The following is a 23,402-nucleotide window of genomic DNA, read 5'->3' as shown; positions in this document are numbered from 1 at the left end:
GAGGCTTTAACTCCTTTTCTAAATCTCTCCCACCATTCTACATCTCTTCTTCCCTCCCTTGTTCTATTGCCAAATTACCCTTTCCTTGCACTTGCATAATAAAAATAAGATAAAGTTTGATACAGGAACCCCAGAGTCACAAAATCAAAGTCTACCAACCAGGTACAAAAAGGAAAACACAAAATCCACACCAGACCTTATGATGTGGAAGGCAAACCTTCCGGGGGGGGGGGGCGGCACACTATTCCATTTTCAAGCGCAGGAGCTTCTATAAAAAGCTCGCTGTGATAAGGCACCAAAAAATAAAAAACAAACTCAAAAAACAACAACACACCACACCTTCAGGAGAGATTTCTGTGCCAGTGCAAAATGCCCAAATACTTGCAGCAATGAGTAACACATTTTGCTTCTCCATCTTGCCTACACTTCGGTATCTTTTTCATGATCAAGTTTATTGTCTTCCTCCTATCACCATGATAAAAGCAGTACGGAGAAACCTGATACAACTCTTCTTCAATTCCCTGCCAGCTCCAAATAACAGCAACAGACAAGAAACTGGCCATTTCCCCTCTTCTCCCCCCTCTTTTTTTTTAATATTATAAATTTAAGGAGAATAATAGCAGAATGCCTGGTCTTGCCCGCACTAGTTTAATCTATTCTCCTTTTACTAAGAAGGTTTTCTTCATATTCCAAAGCTAGAAAAACACACACACTCCTCTCCTGGTGAGGTTAAACATACTCCTCTGACTCCACTGCATAGATTTGCCCACAGTTTGTATGTGTCCCTTACATAAAAGCATCATCCTATCTCAATGAAAGATGTAGCAACCCATATAGCTGTAAGTGGTAGTCTGGTTCACAATTCTGTACACAAGGTAAACGCAGAAGCTTTATCAACACAGAGCCCCAACTTAATATTTATGCACTTCCTCTAACTTTTAAATATACTGTTGAATTACCTAGACATGTTGTCCCATCACAATTCTTAACTGTGCTCCAAGTTCATTCTCAAGCAACTCAAATAATCATCATTGACTTATTTTATAAAAAATCTTGGGAACCTGATGAAAGGCACACTATGTAAGGCGCAACTCTTAATACTGCAACAGGTAATCTCTAAAAGGCTGTATAGTTGAAGAAAAGCCATTTCCTAGGTCACTGAGAAATATGTACTTCATATATGAACTTGTAGTAGTAACTTATTCAAAACCACAGAAAAATATTAATTTAGGGATTTCAACTTACAACCATCCAACTGATCTTTTCAGTCAAATACCTTAAGGCACCTGCAAATGCTGTACAACACTCTTGAGTGGATGCACTGGACTAAGAGATACACGATAGCAACCGCATTTAGCCTGTAGAAGGGTCCTGAAACAAGCCCCAAGCATACAGCAATTAATACTACATATCAGCGTAGCCTTGCCTTTTATTTTGAAGAATAGTACTCCAAATTTTAAACTGTAATTTTATCAGAAAGATAGTACCAACAAAATTGTTAGGTTTCACCAAGCACATGTGAATGATTCAAAATGCTGAGGTTCATCAATACTCGGTGCATCCAGCTCCTTTCCACCAAAAACAATGGGAAAGTTACCAAACCGAAGGAAACTACACTATGTAAACATTTTAAAAAGTATAAATGCAACAGCCTAGTTAATTGCATAGGCCTCTCAGCCAACGCTCAATAAAATAACGCAACAGCTGATACAGTACATTTTTACACAAACAAAAGATATTTAAAGCAAGATAATTAACACCAATCAGTATGCATTTACTAAAAACAAATTTCCTCCAGAAAACCTGCTAGGGTTCTGATATCACAACTTTGCTTCATTATATTAACAGCATTGAAGCAATGTTCTAATGCAGGCAGCACTGAGTTTTAAGTACAATAAAAAAAAATGAACAAGACACATTAAATGCATTGAAAAACAGTTAAAAGATGGAGCCAGCCTCAGAATATAACTAAATGAGGATCTTTGAATGAATGTATTTCTAATAGGGTTCCTTGGCAATCAGTTCTTGGCTTTGGAGTGTTTAGCAGTGACCTAGATGGGAAAAAAGATTTCCATAAACATTGCTGATGACATGAAAATAAGCTATCATCAGCAAACAACGTGCATTCCAATACTGTCAAAATAAAATCATGCATCTAGTGACAAAAAAGTCATAATTACAAGATAGAGGATTTACCTGGAAAAGCACTGACTCATAAAAACTCAGGGTAAGGAAAATCTACTGATTATTTTGTCCAAGTAATTCTTGCAACCAATAATCAGTTTCCTCAACGATATTTTAAAATTATTGTCTCCTATAAGCAAATAACTAACTACTATTTTTACCCCCTCAAAAACGGGGCATGCACACACCATGAGAAAGCCCAAGAAGTATCACTGGGGATATGCAAAAACATGCTAACCGTGGAGAGAGCATACTGCAGGGAGACAGCTCCTGCAGCACTCCTTTTCATCACCTTTCCCTCCAAAAAAGGATAGTTAAGTGCTACTCTTCAGTTTGACACTTCTGGCACTCATTTTGGTAGTACTATGCCATACGTTACTGGATCAAGAAGTATACCGGTTATCCGGAGAAAACGGCATAACAAGCACCAGGGTGTTGCGCCACTGACAACTTAAGCAAAGCAAGTAGGAAATGACAAGAGGGTGGATGTAAAGATACCTGTCTGGAGAATGCAGGCAGCACCAGGGAACAGGAGGTCTCAGTGTTGTGTGTAATTAGACTAACAGTTAAACTCACGAGGCAAAATTAACAACCTAGTTTTCAAAAAATAATGATGGAGACCTAAAAAGCTAATGGTCTTTGAACTTTTTAAGCAGGGAGTATTGAGCTAGAGGAAATGGGATGCACTACCCAGTGCAACCACAACTGAAACTGTACACAGTTCTGGTGTCCACATGTGAAGAAAAACATTGAAATACCAAATAATAATCAGAACTATCATAAATTATTAAAATTACTGGGAGATCTGACTTGCGGCAAGAAAACTCCATTGGTCTCGATACTCCATATATAGACAGAAGATAACCTAGCCTGCCCAAAAGACTGCACATAGAAATTAAATTTGATATGCAGTATCTCGAGTCTCATACACAACCAGTATAATGAGATTCAGTGAAAAGTCAAAGGCTGACACATATTAAGAACAACAGGCAATTTTTTAAGTAGTGATTAAAGCCAGGCAAATTGTTCCCATAGCTATGGTGAAGGATCCTCTATCACTGGAAGAAAAATTCTCAGATGGATATCCAAGGAGAAACCCAAGTCTAGGTGGAACAGAAACCATGACAAACTGTACGGCTTGTGCTACAGAACTGGGTAGTTAAGGACCTACATTCTTCAACCTTAAATTACCTACTAATTAAATGCCGTCTTGGAAAGAGAAGTGCAGTAGCATTTAAGACAGCATTTACTGAAACATTTTTATATGCAACAGTTAAATACTAAGCAAACTTTGCCCCCCTGGATTAGGTTCCAAAAAGTAATCAAACATCTCGGTAAGATATCCACAAAAGCCTACAAGATCTAAAACACAATGCCAAGATACTTGAAAATGAAGTTGTGGAAGTGTATTAGGACCAAAGAAACAAACTCAGCATTTTTAGTTGAACCAAATTCAATAGTTTTTGTTTCATCAGTCGTTATAACACATATTTAACAAATACAATTTTACATTAAAAACCAATAGTTACGGCAATTTTAGCATCCTTTTCACTTAGAAGGTTCAATCTTTTAAATACATCATGAAGAACAAAGTAAGAATATTAGGAGAAGCTAAAGCCCAAATACATTCTTCTTATTAAACAATTGTTTTTAAATATAAAATGACTAGTGAAATCTTTTGAATACTTTTCTTATATACTTATAAAAAGATTCCAGGCACATTACTTAGTTTAACAACTTACTGTCACTTCTCCTACATGAACAAAATCCATATTCATAAACTGGTGGGTTTTTTTAAATGAGCCAGCAAGTGCATGTGAGCTCCCTCTAACCACATTTATCGTTGCATTGCCAAGCACAGAAATCACCATTCAAAAAGCTAGCAGCAAAATGAGCTAGTAATAACAAAACCCAGATAAGGGTAAGTGCGTGCTTCAGTGTGAGCGCCAACTGCCAGTTCTTTTCACTGTCTGAAAGCTAAGTGTGACATCTGGGTGAAAGGAAGACCACGCTCTATTTTGCCTGTCACTTCATTCCCTCTGGTAGAAGACTGCTGCTCTGCTCTGAAGTGCACTTGCAAATCCCAAATATACCGCCTGAGTGAAAATGCCCGAGTCTCATTTGTTTTAAACAGATTTTTCCTACATTATCATCAAGCATCTTATGCATTAGATTATTATGCATTATATGAATTTATCCTCTGCAAAGGCATAAGCAGCCCTGACACCATGTGAGACAAACAGCTGAGGAACAAAGAACTTGGGTTACCTGCCTGCGGACAAGAGAAACGTCCATGGCAGTTCTCCAACCAGGATCCACATCTCCACAGTGCAAACCAATTCCTTAACCACAAGACCATCCTTTTCAATTTCAGCCTGAGGCCCAAAGTTGTCTTCTTCCAAACATTTCTTGTAAGCATCACTGAAGGGCAGAGAATGATGGATTTCTCAGCCTCCCTCTTACCTTGTTAAAATTCTTCCTCTGACTTCGCTGTTTGAACAGCCTTCTCCATTATCCCATCAGAGCTGGTTTAGAAGCAACAGCAAAAGCTATTCAAACTAAATCAACTACTTCGTGATTAAACCAGTTAGGTTTAATCAACCACTAACTAAACAAAGACAAAGTGCATCTTCACTGAAAGTTCTAATTTTCCTACAAACAAATTAGGGATATACCTTTAAAGAGGTTTGGGGTTTTTTTTACCTTTTGTTTGTTTACTTTTTTTAAAATGAGCATTAATGATACTTACAGGGGAAAAGTTTCAACAGCAAAAAGTGAAGGAAGGAGAAGAGGAAAAAAAGAAACCTTACATTTGAATGTGATTATTTTTGCTACATACATTTCAGGATTAAGAAAAAGATTACTGCCTTAATCCAAAACAGAACTTACTAATAACTGATTTTTTGACATTTTAAATTCCAAGTTTATTTGAAACTAATGACATACATCTTAATTTCAGTAACGTAAGATATGTGACTCCTGAGTGTTCAGCACAGAAAATATCCTGTTCATTTGTTCAACAGAACTAAAACGTTGGTTTTAAGTAGTTTTCTTCCTTTCCACATTGCCTCCTACTACAAACAGAATCTACATGTGAAGGGACAAGACAGTTTCTAGTAAAATCTATTTTGTAAGTAAAATCTTTAATAGAATGTTAGCCCAATATTATCAAAATGCCTTGAATATTTAAAATTTCCACAATTCCTAACAAATTATAATCAAGGTTCCAAAATTTAAAGAGCAGATTTCCAACAACAAAAGAAAGAGAAGGTTGCATCTCCAGCTCCTTAAAAAGTCTCCCCCTTCCCAAACTCTGCAAATAAATCCTGAAAGGTATTACAATGCTACACAAAGCCCCATATAGATATGCCAGAAACACACTAAGACAAAAAGATACGCAGTGGAGGGGTTGGTGTTAATCTGATTCTAGTAAGAACACAAAAACCTCCCATTTTAGCAAAATAAACAAACATTAAATAAGCACATGGTTATTTTCTCCTTCTCAGATACTGTCTACTGTTAGAATCCTGACAGTATGGTTTATTCTATATTTAAAAAAACAGTTTATTTCTCTAGGACAGACTTCCCTCCCAGCAGCTGTATTGGTATACCTATACAACTATAGTCGTCTAGTTTGTTCAGTAACAATCTACTCATTTTTTACACTGGAAGAAGGCCACAGTTCATTGCTAGAACAACTTGACTGGCACCATTGAAGAATTAGCAACTACTAGAGGTGTTAACTACCCCAAAGCTTCACAAGTAAGATATGTCAATTCCAAAATTCTGCAAAAGATGGACTAGCTAATTCAGGAGGAGGGAGAGGGGGATTATTACTGTGTTTGAAGTATCTTCATCAATTCCCCTTCTAAGAGGTCACAATCTCTTTCTCCAGAATATATATTTAAAAAAAAAAAAAAAAGACTACACACAGATTTTTGTAGGTGCTATAGCACAAAACAACATTGACATATTTTGTCAACATACTTAGAAAACAACCCTCCTGTAACAGCTACAGTCAGAGCAGCATAACCTCTGGGAGCCAAAGAAGTCAGCCCCTAGAGTAGCACTAAAGTCTGCTGGTTCTTCTGGCGGTATTCTAGCTGCTGTTTGGGACACTGGAAATAAGGAAGGGTCTTTCTGTGGTGGCAGCAGTCAGATCACAACTCTTCTCTGCAACTACACAAGCAAAGAGACCACACCACAGCACTGTGAAGCCTGGTAAAGAGACTGAGTGCAAAAAATTCCCAAATTGCCCCAAAGTACACTTTTTGTTAACATACAAGAAATGCACCTAATCCCCAAAAGAAGTCTGGTGGTGCCCAAGAACAAGAAGTACATTGGAGACGATTCATGCAGACTGGTAACATGATATATTTCTCAACTGAGAGAGGAAACCGAAACAGGCCAAAGTAATGCTTTAGAAAACACCTGGCTACAGAACAATTTACACAGAGCAGTTCAGCTCAGAAAAGTAACAACAACATCCATCAGCTGGGGCTCCATTTGTTGTTGTTACAAATCCAAATTTAAGCCCCAGCCCAAATGCAGATGATCCCGGGGCTTATACACGCTTGCAGGACAAAACCCTACAAGTACTAAAAACATTTTCAAGAAAAAGTGGGGAGGGGGAGGGAGACCACATGTGAATTTCATACTACCTTGGGAAAATGGAGTTTTAAAACTTTTTACAACATTTTACTGATCTATTCAAAAACAGGATAATAATGCCACAGGCAATAAGTATTTCATTAATATCAAATTAATTCATGCAAAATAGGTTTTGCATGACATGAGATGATTCTACAGAGACATATTTGTCCATCAAACCCACACAACTCCCATTTAAAATACAAGCTACTACCCTCCCATACACATAGAACAAGTAAATCCCAATAGAAATGCTTTGTAACAGTACTTCAATTCTGAGAACATAATTATTTGTAATTTCATAGTAAAGACAGTCAGATGCCCCAATGTCTCAGACCAGACACAAGTGTTCTTATGTCAAAGCGTCTGTGTTTTAGATTAAGTTCCACTCTCTGCATTCATACCTGTGTAAATCCACAGAAAGTTACAGACTTTAGTGGAGATGCTCCAGATGCCCAGGCCCCTGGACACCTTTATCACACAACAAACTGCCTCAAAACAACCAAACAAAAAAACCCAGTGTTTTCTTCTGTTTGTTACAAAGGTGAAGAAGAACCTCGCTCATTTCCAGATTAGGTTGTTCCTGACCTGCTAGAGCAGAACAAATAGATTTCTTTAGTGATAAAGAACAAACCCTCAGAAATTCTTAAAATAAGAAGTAATGCAGCTCTCCAGATTGACTGAATTTGAGGCCTTCAATTACTTCAGTTAATGCTTATAAATGCAGTGTTATGCTTCAGTATTCATACTCAGTTGCCTCATCCAAAATAAGACTATCTTGCATACATCTGTTAAAGGACAATTGATTAAAAAGTGACACTAATTTACTATAATTCAAACGACAATAACTTCTTTACACTTGCAGAGCCTACTCTGCACAGTAAGTGCTGGATAACCTAGGAAAGCCTTTCAACTTCAGTATCACGTAGCATAAGCTAACAATAAATACATTTAAATTATTTAGGCTAATGGATAAGGAGCTTTAAAGAAGAACATTCCAAATCCATGATCAGTAAACTCTGCCAGTTTTTGCTTTATTTTTCCATTTTATTTATATTCACGCCATCTGGCTGTATTGATCATGCAGTTAAACAATCTTATGTTTTTTCAGGTGAAGTAAATTCAAAACTAATTTGCATGATCATTCAGTAACACATACACTCTTGATTGATTTGCAGGTACTAGCTATGAAGTCACTTACCAACTCTTATAGACTGAGCTCTAATTCACAGAAAACACGCTCCATAACAAATATTCAGGCTAAACGGACAACCATGCTCAAACCCATGGATCACTACTCATTTAGTGGACGTTATGTAATAAGACCAACTTCTGTAAGCCTCAAGTTTCACCTGTTCTGTTTAGAACCTGTATCGGATTCCCCATCCCAAACAACAGATACATACATCGACAGAACAGAATAAGCGAACAAACTAAAAAAGTTACTTAGCCTAAAAGCTCTGTGTCATCATAAACCACTTGCTCAACAGCCAGATCTACAGAAAATAAAACTGGCAATTGAGAAAGCATGATAAAGCAGCATTAGAAGAGACTGCTAAAAATAAACGGACATTAATTTCCAAGTGCTATGGTAGAATTGTTTAAGTGACATTTATCTTTTTTGCATGATGTTTTCAGATTAGAGTTTCTTGGACATACACAGATTATATATGCTATTTCAAGCTGTTAGACTTATCAAAGATTTCATCTGTTCCCAAATACAACACAGGCAGTTCTAGACCCAAAGATTTATAAGCAATGACCTCTATCTTGTAACTTCATCAGACTACATGAAAGCAACCCTTAAAATCACTCACAGTAAAAACTTACCGTTTCTACAAAAAGAGATGAAGGTGTCAGGAGAAAAAAAAGAAAGAGGGTAGGCTTTTCATTTTTAGTCATGCATTTTAGTCCTACATTTTAGGTATCAAAATGTGTTTATTTGGTTTTTAAACAAAACTACAGGAGGACTGCATAAATCAACAAACAGATACAAGTCTAATGTGAATCTAGCACAGAACTGCAGTAACCAAATGACAGTAAAGGGCCTTCTCTATGTCTACGCTGAAGCACTCTAGTGTTACGGAGATGAGTGTGTATCCAAATTGTACCAGACATATTCATTATCACTCGTAGCTGGCACACCTATGTGTGCCCTCCAGTGTATGGAATTAGACCAGCTCCTGAAACTTTTCAGGAAGTACTGCTACAGTATTCCTACCACTGATTTAGCCCCACACAAGTCAGCATCATAGCATCATTGGCATTTGTGCAATTTAATTCTGTCACTTACAAATACTTTAAAATTACTGTCAGAACATCAAGGTCCCAGCCGTTCCCATGTTCTTACTGCTTGGGATCACTTAATATAAGCAACAGCAGGTTTTGGTAGGTTTCGGGGGTTTTTTGTTTTTTAAAGGTTTGTAACCAGTCCTGTAAACATTCTCTCCACAGCATTTGCTTCTCTTCAAAACCATGGCTGTGATGCCTTACATTAAAAAGTCAAGTTTTAGATACTCATCTTCATCCATCCGCTAAGAGCACAAAGTCTAATAGCAAAAACTAAAACACTAATAAGAAATCTTCTCTCTTGATTTCAACAGATCCCAATAGAGCATTATTAATTCCACAGTCTGGCTTCAACTCTGTAAAAAATTTTGCACTGAGACACTAGATTCAAAACCAGACCTTCCTCGGGACTTCCACAGATGCACATCAGCCTGTCCACACCCAACAAATTGCAGGACTAGGGCCTGTCACCGTATCAACATAAATTAGGACTTGTCAAACAGGAAGGACACAGCAACAGAAGAGACCTTACTGAACACACAGGTAACTGTTTCCGCTGTCCCACCCTGTAGCAAAAAAACAATAGTAATAGTCACAAGCACGGCATTTTTCCCATTTATTTTGGGAGGCTCTCACTCAGTTTTTCATTCTTTAGTTATCCAAGATAACTTCACAGAAGAAGGAGACTAACGTGATAGAAAAGGAGCTTAAAAACAGAACTCTGCCGGGAGAACAGCATGTGCAGCGCTAGTCCTCCCCTGCCCCCGCCCGCACCTGCGGCGGCAGCGCTGGGGACCACCGCTCCGGCCGCGCTGCCCTGCGCCCGCCGACCCAACACCGGGCCGCCCCCAACAATGCCCAACTGCTCCTTCAGTTGGGAAAACAAGCAAGTAAAACAAAATGAAGGAAAGCGGGCGCAGAGGCGAAGGGAGCCTGGCTTCGGGCAGGGCTGCCAGCACAGCCCGGCCTACCTGCCCGCGGCGGCCGGGGAGGGGTCGGGTCGGCGGCGCCAACTGCCCGGACACCATCTTGGGGGCGGCTGGGGGTGAGGAGCGGCGCCCGCTGGGGGAGGACGCGGCCCCGCAGCGCCGCCGGGGGCCGGCCCGCCGGTTTACCTGCTCTGCCAGCCCTGCAGGAGGTTGGTGTATTTGCTGAGCGTCCCTTCCAGCACCGACTCCCGCCGCCTGCCGCCGCCACCGGGCGCCTGCGCGCCCCCCGGGCTGGCCGCCGCCGAGCCGGGACTGCTGCCGCCGCCGCCGGCCCCCCCGCCTCCATCCAGCCTCCCCGCAGCCGCCGCCCGGCCCGGCAGCCCGCGGCTGGCGGAGGAGGACGAGGGAGACGAGCCCGCCGACGTGGGGCGGCTGCTGCTGCGACTGCTGCTGTTGCTGCCGCCGCCCTCGCTCACCGCTGCCGCCTTCTCCATGGAGCCCCGCGGCGGAGGCTGCGAGCCCACTCCGGCCGCGGCTGCCGCCCGCGCCCGGCAAAGCCCTGACTCACAGGCGGCGCGGAGAGGGGCGGCGCCCGAGGGAGAAGGGGCCGGGCCGCGCCGGGCGAGGGAACCGCCGCGCCGCCTCCTCGCCAGCTGCTGAGGGGAGCTGGGCGGCGGTTGGTGCCCCGCGGCTCGGCGGGCTCTGGCCTCGCCGCCCCCTCGGCCGCCCCGCCTGCCCGAGCCTGGGGCAGGGCGCTGCCCTGGCGGCGGGAGCGAGTCGACCGCCACGGGCCGCGGGAGCCGCGCAGGCCCCTGCGCGTGGGCGGGTGCCACGCACACACAGACGGCAAGGAGGGGAAAAGGTAAAACATACGGACGGACTGCATGGTGCAGCGAGACGGCGCGCGGGAGTGCCCGCGCGCCCCGAGCGATGACACGCGCAGACACGCCGTGTGACACGGAGAGGTGACCCCAAAGGAAACAGTGCCCGGCACAGAGGGTGTGGGGCAGGCATGGGGACCCGTACACGCACAGGCTGATGGCACTGGGAGAGGGTGCCCCGCGTGCGCATTGCCAGGCCCTCGTGCATGTGGCAGGGAGAGAGGAGAGCCCAGCACGCGGGGCCAGGCAAACACCATCTCCATCCGCGACAGGCCTCACACGCACACCACATGACACGCACGCCCGTGAGGAGCAAAGCAAGCAGTGGCTGTAGGCAGGGTGTACACGCAGAAACACCACCGGAGAGGAGGATGCCCAGGCTATAAAGTGTATGACTGATGCTCACAAAAGCTGTGCCCGCCAGAGCACAAAGCATAGCACCGGAGAGGGGATTTCTTGGTACGGGCTGATACACATCACTGCCCGTTACCACAGAGCGTGACACCAAGGAGACGACTGTCCGTGGCGTAGTACACCAGCAGCACAGAGCAGTGCCCGCACACAGTGAAAAATCAAGAGGTAGGTGGCGTGCCCAGCAGTCAGGAACACAGCAGTCTTCCCCAACACACAGCATATACTGCTGCAGATAATGTATATCAACATACCATATCAGTCATATCATTCATCTGGACTTTGCAAAAAATGTTGCTGTGGGTTAAGTCACATCTCCTGAAAACGGAGGATGTAACCTCAAGATCACTGTAAAAAGCTAAGCAGATCCTTGTACAGTCATCTCGGTACAAAGCTATGCTGTTACATACCCTCAAACCACTTCTATGGCCATCCTTGCTGCATTAGCCAAGTGCCTTCGTTTTGTTACAATACGTACCTTCACAGCATACCAGAGATGTAGTTATCTTGTTGTCATTTTATAACTGGAGACCTGAAATATCGAGGAGCTCAGGGAGTCTATGACAAAATATGAACTGAGCTTAGCTCCTGTGCTTTAACCCTGTGGAAAATTTTACAGTCCTGTGTACCAGAGATTTTTTGAGTGTACTGAGTGTCATGTGCCCCCTGCGTTCTGCACCTCAGAAGATACTCAAACTATCCGAATCCACATACAGTTAGAGGTCTACATTCCCCATATAAATCAGCATAGAGAGGAGGGCTTCTAACTTAGATTCTCCCAGTTTTCTCTCTGGAAAATCCTACCATATGTGTTGTGGTTGGGTAGCTGAAATGTTGGGCAAGCTGATCCTGAATTTTGGGTGGTTAAACTTCTCATGTTGTAGCTAAATACTGAGGCACTGCAGTCTGGAAACTTGAATTTTAATTTAGTATTTCGTTGGTGGAACATTTAATGCACATCTCTTGCAGTACAGACAAAGATTATGAACTTAGTTATTTTAAAAATATATATATTTTAGAGTAACTACTTTTCCAAGTCAGAGCTATTACTTAAGATGTTAATGTAAAATTCTCCAATCATTGTTTACTATGGAAAGGAACTCCATGACCACAATCTGAAAATCCTCATTCTTAGGCTCAACTCCACTACTTCTGATGAGCACAGTTTTCAGAAGACATTGGAATGAACAAGGCATGCTCCTCCTACAGGAAGCTCAAACCCTGCTCACTGGAGGTAAGGATGAGACCCCTTCATTTCTCCTCATAATCAGTTACAATGACAGCCCAGAACAGTGGAACAAAATGCTTTAATGAAATAATAGTGTCATCACATCAGCCACTGCAACACATTACCTGTATATGTTCTGCATTATAGGTAATGAAGGTAATTTTTTCTGCCTTCCACAGAATTTATTGGAAGATAATTATGTCAGGAAAAGAAGCCGCCTTAAACAGGTACAGAGAAGCCTCTCCATACCTTTCTATACAATAAAACTCAAGTAACATCAGGGAGTTTCTGAAATGAAAGGGACAACAGACTGTATGTATATTATGTCCCCAGGAGAATTTCGCAAAATCCCAAAACGTTCTTCACTGCTGCTAGAAGGATTGCTGTGATGTGATAACATAGGAAGTCCTCTTACAGGTTATAAACTAGTTAATAGATGGGAAACAAAACACAGGAATAAATGGCCATTTTTCAAATGGAGGGAAACCACTACTCTGAGTTGGGATCTATGTTACTCAATATCTTCTTAAATCAGAATCCCTTCATTCGCTCATAGTTAAAACTAAAATCAAGTGCAAAAAATAGCAGAAGGATCTCACAGTAGTGACTAAATCACTGATAAAATGGCAACTGAAATTTAATGTTGCTAAAAACCAAAGCAAAGTACATGGGGAGAAAATAGCTTTTACTATGCGTGCATAATGATGATCTATAAATTAGGTATAGCCTCTCAGGAAAGAGATCTTGGAGTCATTTTAAATAGTCCTCCGAAAACCCCATCTCAGTGTTCAAGGGTAATCAAGCAAACAGCTGTGATGAGCTCATTAGAAAAACAGAAATAACAGCATGCTGCTATATGAATGTATAGTACAGCCAGTGTCTGTATACTCTGCATTTATAGTATTCCTTCAAAAAGGACAGAGTAAGAGGAAAGGTGTAAACCCCAGCTTTTCTATGAGGACAGAGCTAACTGAACAGGGTTTTCAGTTGGAAAAGAGACAAGCAGGGTATGAAACGGTATTCAGGTTAATAGGAATGATTCTTCACTGTTTCTCATGAAACAAGAACTATGGGGCAGCTGGCTTAAAACAAGCACAAGAAAATACTTTTTCACACGATTTGTACTTGTAAAACTCAATGTTACGAGATGGTTTTGGATGCCAAACCTCTAGAAAGATTAAAAAAGCAATGGTTTTTGAAGAATCTTTAAACAAGCTTGATCAAAGTGTTTTGGACATATTCGAAGTTCAGAAAGGCCCTAAACTTCTGACTCCATGAAGACTGTTTACTTTATTGATGAAATAATCCCTGCCCTGTTCTTGAGTCTTTCTGTAAGCACCTACTAGTGGAAGGAATAAAGTACTGGACTAGGTAGATCTTTGGTTTAACCTATAGTGCAGCTTTTCATGTACTAAGGATTCCTTCCCTTTGGTTAACCAAAGGTCCTTTTGAGTCAAACATTGGCACTCTATGCAGCTTTGAGATTGTATTTAAGCAAAAGAATAAGTAATTCTTCTCATCCCTTTTCCCTTCCCAGTATGTACATACTGTTGCAATCTAACAGAGCTGGACAACCTTTCGTAGCAATCTTGATATCAGTGAGCCCCTATCCTCATTTATTTTATGTTATTAATGTTCTCCAGAATGGCTGAACCTGTATTTATATTTTTTACAAGCTAATGGTCTGTCCCAGTAGAGCTAGACTTCAGGGTAACACACACTGACTTAGTCTGATGCAATACTGCATGATGTATGCTTTGTTACAAGTATTCTTAATTAGCTGTTTATTAACATCAACCTGCCTAACGAAGGTTCTCGCTGTTTCCAAGGTAACACAGCTGCTACGTTACAGTCCTGCTTTAGAATGTTACTTTCACTGTCTGACCAAACCAAAATTTTGCCTCTTTCATTAAATACTCAAAATAATCAAAATAATCCATTATTTATCCCACCTTTTAGAAAGCAAAACATCTGGTAAGATAATAAATTCAATGCTGTTTGCCCTTACCAGGAAACAGAGACGTTTCTCCATCCTTTGCTAAGCTACACAGTTTCAGCTTCTAGAACAAGGTCAGCTCATAATCCATTTGTGAATTTCTGTTTCCTGGTCATCTTGGTTTGGGTTTCTGTACCTTTTTAATGCTCCCCTAGTGAACAGTTTTCTAGAATTACTTTCCAATTTCTTTTTCCACCTCCTCCCGCCACCAGATTTCCACAAAACTTCTTACCATTATAATCATATGGAGGAATTTAACTATATGGTCTACAGAAACTACTTCTGCCCAGTCTATATTCAAGCATTGAACCTATTCCATGGAAATGCCCCAAGGCTTGCTCAGTTTTACCGTCTCCTTCTTGCCCTACAGAGTCCTCCTGAGACACTGCTTCATTTCGCATGAGCTTTGGAGATTAAAGCCATCTGTCACTAAAGTGCAGGCAATACTTAGGGCAAAAACATACCACTGTGCACCTCTATCACCGCTGTCTATAGACATCAGCACTGGAATGACTCAGGCACAAACCTTAAAGTTCAGTTCATGCCACAGTCACACCTGCACCAGGCCTGCTCTCACTAATGCTTCCCCAGTTGTCTACAGCAACTGCCAGAGACTGAATGCAGCAGGTGGAACAGTGCACAGCAGCAGCATGTCCTCTGGTCCTTCCTCAGATCCAGTTCCATATATTCCTGGACTTGAAGGTCTAAAAGAAGCAGTGACCCCTCTAATCTGGCCTTGTGCAAAACACAGTACACTATGTTCTATCTTATATAATGGTTTCACTTAGATTTAACCAGCATGTCTTCCATGCGTAAAACACTTCTCACCTGAGGATTTCAAGAACATAGAGAAGCTACCATTAACTTTGCAGTCTGCCAACCTTACCATTAGCTTTGCTGAATCAGTATGCGTCTTATCCTCCCTCCCTAGTGCCTATAAGCCTGCAACATATTGTAAACATGCTTCTTTGCCACACTTCATCCTGTTGTCAGCAGCTTCTCATCCCGGTTTCTCATCCACCAGCATAACCATCCTCCTAAACCTCGCTTAAAGCTGGTGACAGGGAAACAGTCAAGAGAGACACGGCATATGGCAAAAGTATCCAAACTACCTTTGCTGCCAGAAACAATCAAGCCCAGGAAACAGACTTGCGTGCAGGGTAATTAACTTTACCAGGAGGCATTGCAAATTCATTTGGACTGAGGTTTGTGCTGCCACAGCTAGACTTTCATAGCTTGTTTACTCAGCTACAGTGCACTGCTCTGTAATTTGCAGGTTAGACCAGTTGAAACAAAATTTGATCAAAACGTCTGAGCCTCTGGAATACAAACTTTGGGATGGTTAGCAGGAGAGAATACTAGTTTATATTATACATATTGTATATATTTGCATTGGGTGTCATTGAATGTGCACGAGGAAGTGATGTGTACAACCATGATGAAAGGTATTTTCTGCATAGCTAGAATCAACCCTTTGAACTGCAACTGGAAACAAATAGGAAGCCAGTGCATAAAGAAACTAAGTGAGCGTAAGAAACTAAGTGAGCATAAATATCCCTGACACTATATGTTGTGTATTTTAGCTAGTGGGAACAGCCTTATTCTGTGCCAGCTAATGTTTGAACAGTTGTTATAGGTAGTCACAAATACAGTTCTTTAGAACAGATTCATTCATACACTGAGGCCAGAAGAAAACACTGAGATTATCTAGCATAACCTTCTGGATAACAGAAACCCTTTTTGGTTTGATGTGGAATTACAGATAAATGTTGATATACCAAATCTTAACAGCGTGCAGGCATTTTTACCCACTGTTTTTCCAGCTCTATAGTTAAACATTTAGAGATTTGGAAAGTACAGTAGCCCACTAAGGATCAAATTCAGATTCAAGACCAGGCTGAGTTTACTCAGTGCCGCTCTATTATATCATATCTCAAACCAGTGCTCAAGCTCTCTTTTATCCCCCTTTTTTGGAGACCTGAGTGGTTCCAGTGGAATCTGTCAGATTTCAACATTTATTATTGATAAGGCACGAGGCTGTATATTACTGTAAAAAAACCCAGCTTAGTGTCCATCCACTTTCTAAATGAAATATCTATGCACCTGTAATCTTATGCCTAATTTGCAAAACCATTTTCACATCCTAAAAGTATTGCTATAGAGCACTTATACTGCAGAGTGTATATTTATTGATAATATAATGCTAGCTTATGCCACTTGGGCTCTGATCTCATACTCCACCAACAGCAATTTGTGTAGTTGTTTGATAATAGTATGCAGTGTCTTATAGCTTAAGAACCAGTCTCATTCAAATTGGACCAGTCTCTAATCCCCTTGTTCACCCACAGCAGAGCTGTATTTTTCTCACGTCATCTTTAAAAATACTGTTTAGGTAGTGTTAGAATCCACCGCACAATGGGATGACAGTTTAAAAAAAAAAAAAGGAAAGAACTATGCACTAGAAATTAAAAACAAAACACAAACAGTTAAGATTTTTTGGCACTGAGAAAGGGAGAAAAATTCAGTTAATAAAGCTTTCTAACAACTACTTATGCAGAAAGTACTTTAGATTACTAATTTCAGACTCCATTCTGCAAGCAGTTTCATCTACAGAAAGCTAATTGAAACAAATAAAAGTTTCTAATGCAACACGACTGACTCATTTTTTACCTACAAATCTGCATAAAAAATACTGGTAGGTATTTCAATATGTGTGATTGAAATATATAGACACGACAAAAGACAAAGTATGTTTGAAACACTTTCTGAAACTGTGGAACCTTGTGTTAAAACAAGCATAATGTTCACTCCTTTTTTCATGACAATGTTTTAGAAGCTGGGCAGTTTATAGAGGTTTCCTAGTTTTTCATGAGTAATGTTAACACAAAATGCAAGAACCTTAGAGCAAATCATGATACCTATATTTTAGCTGCTTTTTACCATCAAAATAATATCTTGTAAATTCAATAAATTACTGAAATATATTTTGCCATTCAGTTCTAAATTTTAGCTCTCACCAATAAAACCAGTGAATAAGCGTGTAAAAGGCAGTAAAATGCAGTAAAACTTGGGGGTTTTTTACAGTTCGGGGGTTATACTTTAACTCTAGAATGTGTGATGTGTGCAATTATCGCAAGCTAAGGATGACATTGTGTTTGCCAGGGTTCACCACTGAGTGATTTTAATTTGGCTGATAACAGACAAATTATAATAGCTTGTGAAAAAGACATGAACAAAAAATTTCTTACACATTACAATAAATAAGATTAGTTTAAAAAAAAACCTAAAAAGAGTGTGCTGCATATTGCCTAATTCATGCAAATGCTGGGCTAATTATTTTGTGGTCTGCACATTTAATGCTGATATAACAGATAGGCAGCATTATGTTCAGCAGGACCCCACAGCACAGAATTGACTGTTATCTTCACTGATTCTGAAGAACTGTAGAAACTGAGGTTTATAAAAGCCTGACAAGGTCATTTATCTGATCCTCTTCTGGTTGCTGGACAGAAAGAGCCAGCCATATTTTTTTCTCCCTCCAGTGAATTTGCTTGTAATGCTTGCTCTCTCATATCACACTCAGCCTTGACAGGAGTATCCAGTGGAGATAACCTCAAATATGCAAAAAGCTGAATTATGATTCCATCTCTCTGGTTTCTTAAACTCAGCTGTCAGCTTTGATCTTTGACTTTTGAGAGCCTATTCTGCAAAACTGAATGTGCATTCATACATGGCTTGATGTGAGAGTATTTGCTGTGATTTCAAAGGTAGAAACAAATGCTAATTTTTTAGAATAAGCAAACTACAAGTTCAGGAAGCTGCCATTTTTCAGTTCAACTTTGCCTGACCTCAAGGTCTTTTCCATAGAGGATGCCTGGAACAGGCACTCTTTAGCTGCAGTTTCACAAATCCAGACATTCTAAACTCTGAGCTCTGCCAGCTTCAATCAATCATAAACTTCCCTCTACTATGGTGATACTGTGTTACAGCCTAAAAATAGGGCTATGCTTTCAGAAAATGAGATAGCATTAAAGTTAGGAAAGTTGATAAAACAAATTCCAGACACTAACAACCTGAAATGACAATAAGAGGAAGAATCCAGGGGTTTGCACACACAGACGATTTTCTTCCTTCTTTATAAGATACACAGGAGACTGGAGAAATTTGTTTTAATTTTTCTGACATCCTGTTTGTGTGAAATCAAGAAGGAATGTCTAATCTTACTATCCTATTGGGGAAAAAAAGGGACCAATTCTGGGAGACCTTGAAATCCTGATCAGGAGAGGTCAATCCCTAACTGACAAGACAGGCATTGGATCTCTAAAAAAAAAATCTTCTCACAAATATTTGAAACTGTCATCAGAAATAAAAATTTAAACAATATAACAAAGCTTTGAAGGGTCTCAATAAGAACTTCCCCCATCCAAATTAGGCTTCACTTAATCTGATGTCAGACTGAAAAATTCTGTACGTTCTCCACATAATTTTCAAAACATTTCATGAAAAACAAATAGAAAGGATCTGAGGTTTTAGTATAAATATCAAATGGAACAAGAAAGGTCTTCAAAAGATCATGCACCTCCTTTTTTTTTTTTAGAAGACTGCTTGAACAAAATCATCATCTAAAAGCTATAAATAAACTCATACACAGTATGTGCTTCATGAACTGGAATAGGGTCTTATTATGGGAAAACACAGCCCATATACTAATTTAATCTGATCCCAGATTCCTTCATGTCAGAAATCAAATTCATATTGCTTTTAGTAGAGAAGGGCATAGAATTCTATTGCTGACAGGGAAAAATGGGGCTTATAGGCAGAAACAAAGACAACAGTTAGTCAGTTTGAAAGCATTTTAGATTTTTTCTTTGCTAACAATGAGGACTGTCACACCACATTCGGAGCACCAGCAAGGTCTTTGGCAGTTGCTATCGCCTTATTTTGCCAGTGAGATCTGTTCTAACCAAGTTTAGACAACACTTTGATAGCAACACAAGCGGCTGGTCTACTTTAGAATTCCCAGTGGAGGTGGAGCTGCTCCAGTGTCAGCCTAAGAGTGTAATGGGGAGTTTGCCAAAAAAGGCTAGGTTAGATGCAGTCTTCGGAGGCTGCACATAAACCACACATGTCAAAATCCTGGCAGTTAACTGCCAGGAAGTTTATAACCCAGGGAGAAATAGAAGACAAGTCTCCTGACATAACCACAGGATTTTCTCACTCTCATAGAGCTTCAGAAGGAAAACTGATGTTGTTTGATGATGCAGTGCACCAGAAATAAGTCAGAGGTCATCAACCACAGACAGAGATAACCAAGCGTTTCAGGGTAATTTGAATCTTAGGAAAATATTACAAAGGGAAACAGATCTAAGCAAGCCAACCCAAGCCATCGCACAAGAAAAGAGAAGGGTTTAAGGAAAAAAAAAAAAGATTTATCTGCATGAAAGTAAACTGATGCCCTGATGCCATAGGTTTTAAGATTATTTTTCATTAGTTTAGTAGTTTTGAGAGAAAATACCACTCCTATCTACACAAATTTTATGCATAACACTTCTGACACATTCCTTGCGCTCAAGTAATTTTCTTCATAGAGGACAGGAACTGTGTTTATGTATTCAGAGGTACTATTGGCCTTATTAATTAATAAATATGGGAAGAAATACACAAAGCAATTTCTTTCCACTTTGTTTTTTCCTAACATTTCCTAGTATATAATTAGCAGTTCTCAAAAGTGGAAATTCTGTGAAGTTGTTTAAAGGCAGTACGGGTCCTCAGGCTTGAGTCTTCCTACAGGAAAAAAATAAAAGTGAGGGAAAGGTAGAAAAATAATCTTGGATCAACCTCTTTCTCAGGAAAATTCTCCACTTTAGTTCAAGTCAAGAGAGCTAAGGTTAGCACCTTCTTTTTCTTTGGCCAAGAGCAGTTTCCTTCAACCTGGACTGGGGAGGTAGAAATAAAGATCAAGCAATATACAGTATCAGTTTACAAAAAAGGAATTAATATCTGTTTGTAACATAGAACCAAGGCAGCACATTTTTCATTTACAATCTGTAGCGCAATGCAATTGATGTTTCTTCCTTGGAGAATAGTTATTTTCTTCTCACTAATGCTGCTCTTAGCTACCCAGGAATGCACACATGGAAGGACTGACCAGGAAGCATGTACCTTCCTGTTTCACTGGCTTCTGAACTTCCCCTGCATTCTCTGTACTGTTAGTGGCACCCTTTGTGAAGAGCTGTGCCTCTGAGAAATTTGTGCTATATAATAGAGAAGATCAAGAAATTCAAGTCCAACTGGAATCAAAGCACTTAATGTAGTTGATCTCTGCTATGCATCCTGTGTCCCAGAGTCTACTTAATGTCACGTAACATCAGAAATAAAATTAAAATACATATCCTAAAGGCTCAATCACAGCTCTAACTCTCTAGAAATACAGCAGACAATGGAAGGAAGTTCAAACACTGTTATACTGTGTATACAAAAGCAATAGGTATCATTAAAAGAAGAAATGACATTGACAAGGTCACCTTTTTATGGTGGCTGGTGCTGAAATACATGGTATGGTTTAGGCATCTGCTGTTAATATAGGTCAAAGGAGGCAGTGAAACTGCAGCATAGAAATGTAAGAAGTACAATAGCTGTGCCATAAAATGAAACACAAAAATGTGGTTTTATCTAGGGTACAAAATTACATTAGAAGTATCTGTGGCTGAATGAAAACTGAAGAATCAAATTTGTCTTCTGATGAAGGAAAAGAATATTGAAATCTAGGACACAACTAAAAAACTTCAGAAAACACTTAAAAGACTTGCAGATTTTTTAGAATTAAATCTGGGCACATTATTTAGAGTTAGCTCAAGATCTACTCAGTCCAGAACAAGGCTTCTAGCAGATGGATGGCAGTCTAATTCAGCAGACATGACTGAAAATTCAAAATGCCAGTAAAAAGGATGACTCAAGTATGAAGCTCACATCTGCAGGGGTAATAAGGAATATGCATACAAAGCTCAAAATCAAAGTCAAGCAAAATAACACAAGAAGCCTTACATTCTGCGATAGCCAGCACAATCTAGGAAAACATGTCACAAAACATATGTAGAAAGAGAAGCAAAAAATCTAATACATTCTGTCATTTTGCAAGGGTGCACCAGCAGAGTGCACGACATCAAAAAGGAGATGATGAGGGCCTCATTAAGTCTGATTAATTCCTCACAGGAGTTGTACCAGGAGATGAATGGACTGTCAGTTAGAAAGCAAATGGGAAATGTATTGCTTTGTGCACCACTGTCCAGCTTAAAACTAATGTATTGCCAGAACTGCAGAGTTTCTAATAAAATGCCACCAATAATAGAAGATAAGCAATAGGACCTAGATCTCACAGTGGTTAGCTTTTCCCACAGACATAATATATTAATTAGGCTATATTTCCATAAATTATAACAGTGTCAAAGGAAAAAAAGCCCCAACTTCTAGATTAAAAGTAACTAGCATCCTTGGTCTTTCTTACTAAGGAGGCCACACTCAAGAGGCAACAGGAAAGCAAAATAATTCAGGTTATTATGAAGACATCTTCCTAGAGAATACAGAAGTCCTCACAGAGTATAGAAAAGAGCTGGAGAAGTTCAAGCACTTCACATTTCATGCCTCCAGGAAAGTTCCCCTTGGCCTAACATAGCATGAGAAGAGAACCTGAATGCATTATTTTGGGATACACAGAGCAAACAGAAGAACCAAAAGAGCAAACACATTTAAACATCATAGAAAAAATATTCCACTTAGGCATGGATTCCAAATAATTCAGCAAATATTTAGAAAGGGAACGTGTTCCATTTCCTCAAAGGGAAGGAACACTCAGGGAACATGGCTGATGCCAAGGATTTTTCTTTAATGAATGCATTCTCAAAATCTTCCAGATACATCTGCAATAGCCTATCCTGGAAAGCTTATGTATTTCGCTTTTCCCTTTGAGAAAAGACTAAATCATATTTTTATTTAATCCAATATTCTAATAAAATCTCCAAGGTTTAAAGGTGCAAGGAAGTGCGCAGTTACTGTGGTAATTAATGACTACAAAGTCAATTTTCCATTTCAGTATAATTTGGGCAGCTCACACACTTCAGAAGATTTCTAATTGCGTTAGTGATGATGAATTTTGAATGGTCAAAGCATGCATGTGTTGCGCACATTTTAGTGCCTTCAAGGCCAACACACTAAACAATTAAAAACTTTCAAATAAATACTCTTGCAAACTTGAAAGTTAAGCTATAAACTACATTACTAAGTTCACTGTTATTACAGCAGATTAATCAGTCATGCAATAGAGTTTATGGGTGCACAGACAAAGAAAGACAATGCATCATCTCTACTAGCAGCAAATATGAAGATCTGAATCTCCAAGAGAACTAATAATATTTCTTCTAAAAGATGCAGCAAGTTTTATAGCAGTTGGGAAAATAAATACAAATGAGAAGAAGCTTCATTATCTACTGTGTTAATTTATTCTTCAATCTAAATGTTTTTTACACCATCCTGGTATCCATTCTTATGTATTAGGTATAAACTAGAATATCAGAGCAGAGGAGACAAGTTTGCACAGATGGGGGTAACTATAGGGAGGATAGTCTCTTCATGCTAATAATTGTAAACAATTTTCCTCTTTAACCAAATGAATACAAATTAGACTATCAAATGGCGCTAGAGCCTCTCCTCTACATAAAGACAGCTATTTTTTTTGAGACAGTGGTTTGTGCCATGCTGTTGACTCTCAGAATGGATTTATGTAAATAAAAGTGGATTTATCCCTTGTGCATATTCAAAATTAAAACTCTTCTACTGAG

General features: G+C 39.9%; 1 protein-coding gene across 2 annotated transcripts in view; it reads right to left on the bottom strand.

Annotated features, from left to right (window-relative positions):
* Positions 1 to 10,546, bottom strand: part of OSBPL10 (oxysterol binding protein like 10) — a 123,665-nt gene extending 113,119 nt beyond the window's left edge. For both annotated transcript variants that reach the window (XM_050892072.1, XM_050892071.1), the window contains exon 1: positions 10,239 to 10,546. In XM_050892072.1, the coding sequence (XP_050748029.1) occupies positions 10,239 to 10,546 (308 nt within the window). The remainder of the gene's footprint in view (positions 1 to 10,238) is intronic.
* Between the last annotated feature and the right edge of the window lie 12,856 nt (positions 10,547 to 23,402).

Source organism: Gymnogyps californianus, chromosome 2 (genome assembly GCF_018139145.2).
Source record: "Gymnogyps californianus isolate 813 chromosome 2, ASM1813914v2, whole genome shotgun sequence".
Classification (NCBI taxonomy): Eukaryota; Metazoa; Chordata; class Aves; order Accipitriformes; family Cathartidae; genus Gymnogyps; species Gymnogyps californianus.
This window is presented reverse-complemented; position numbering and strand designations above follow the sequence as displayed.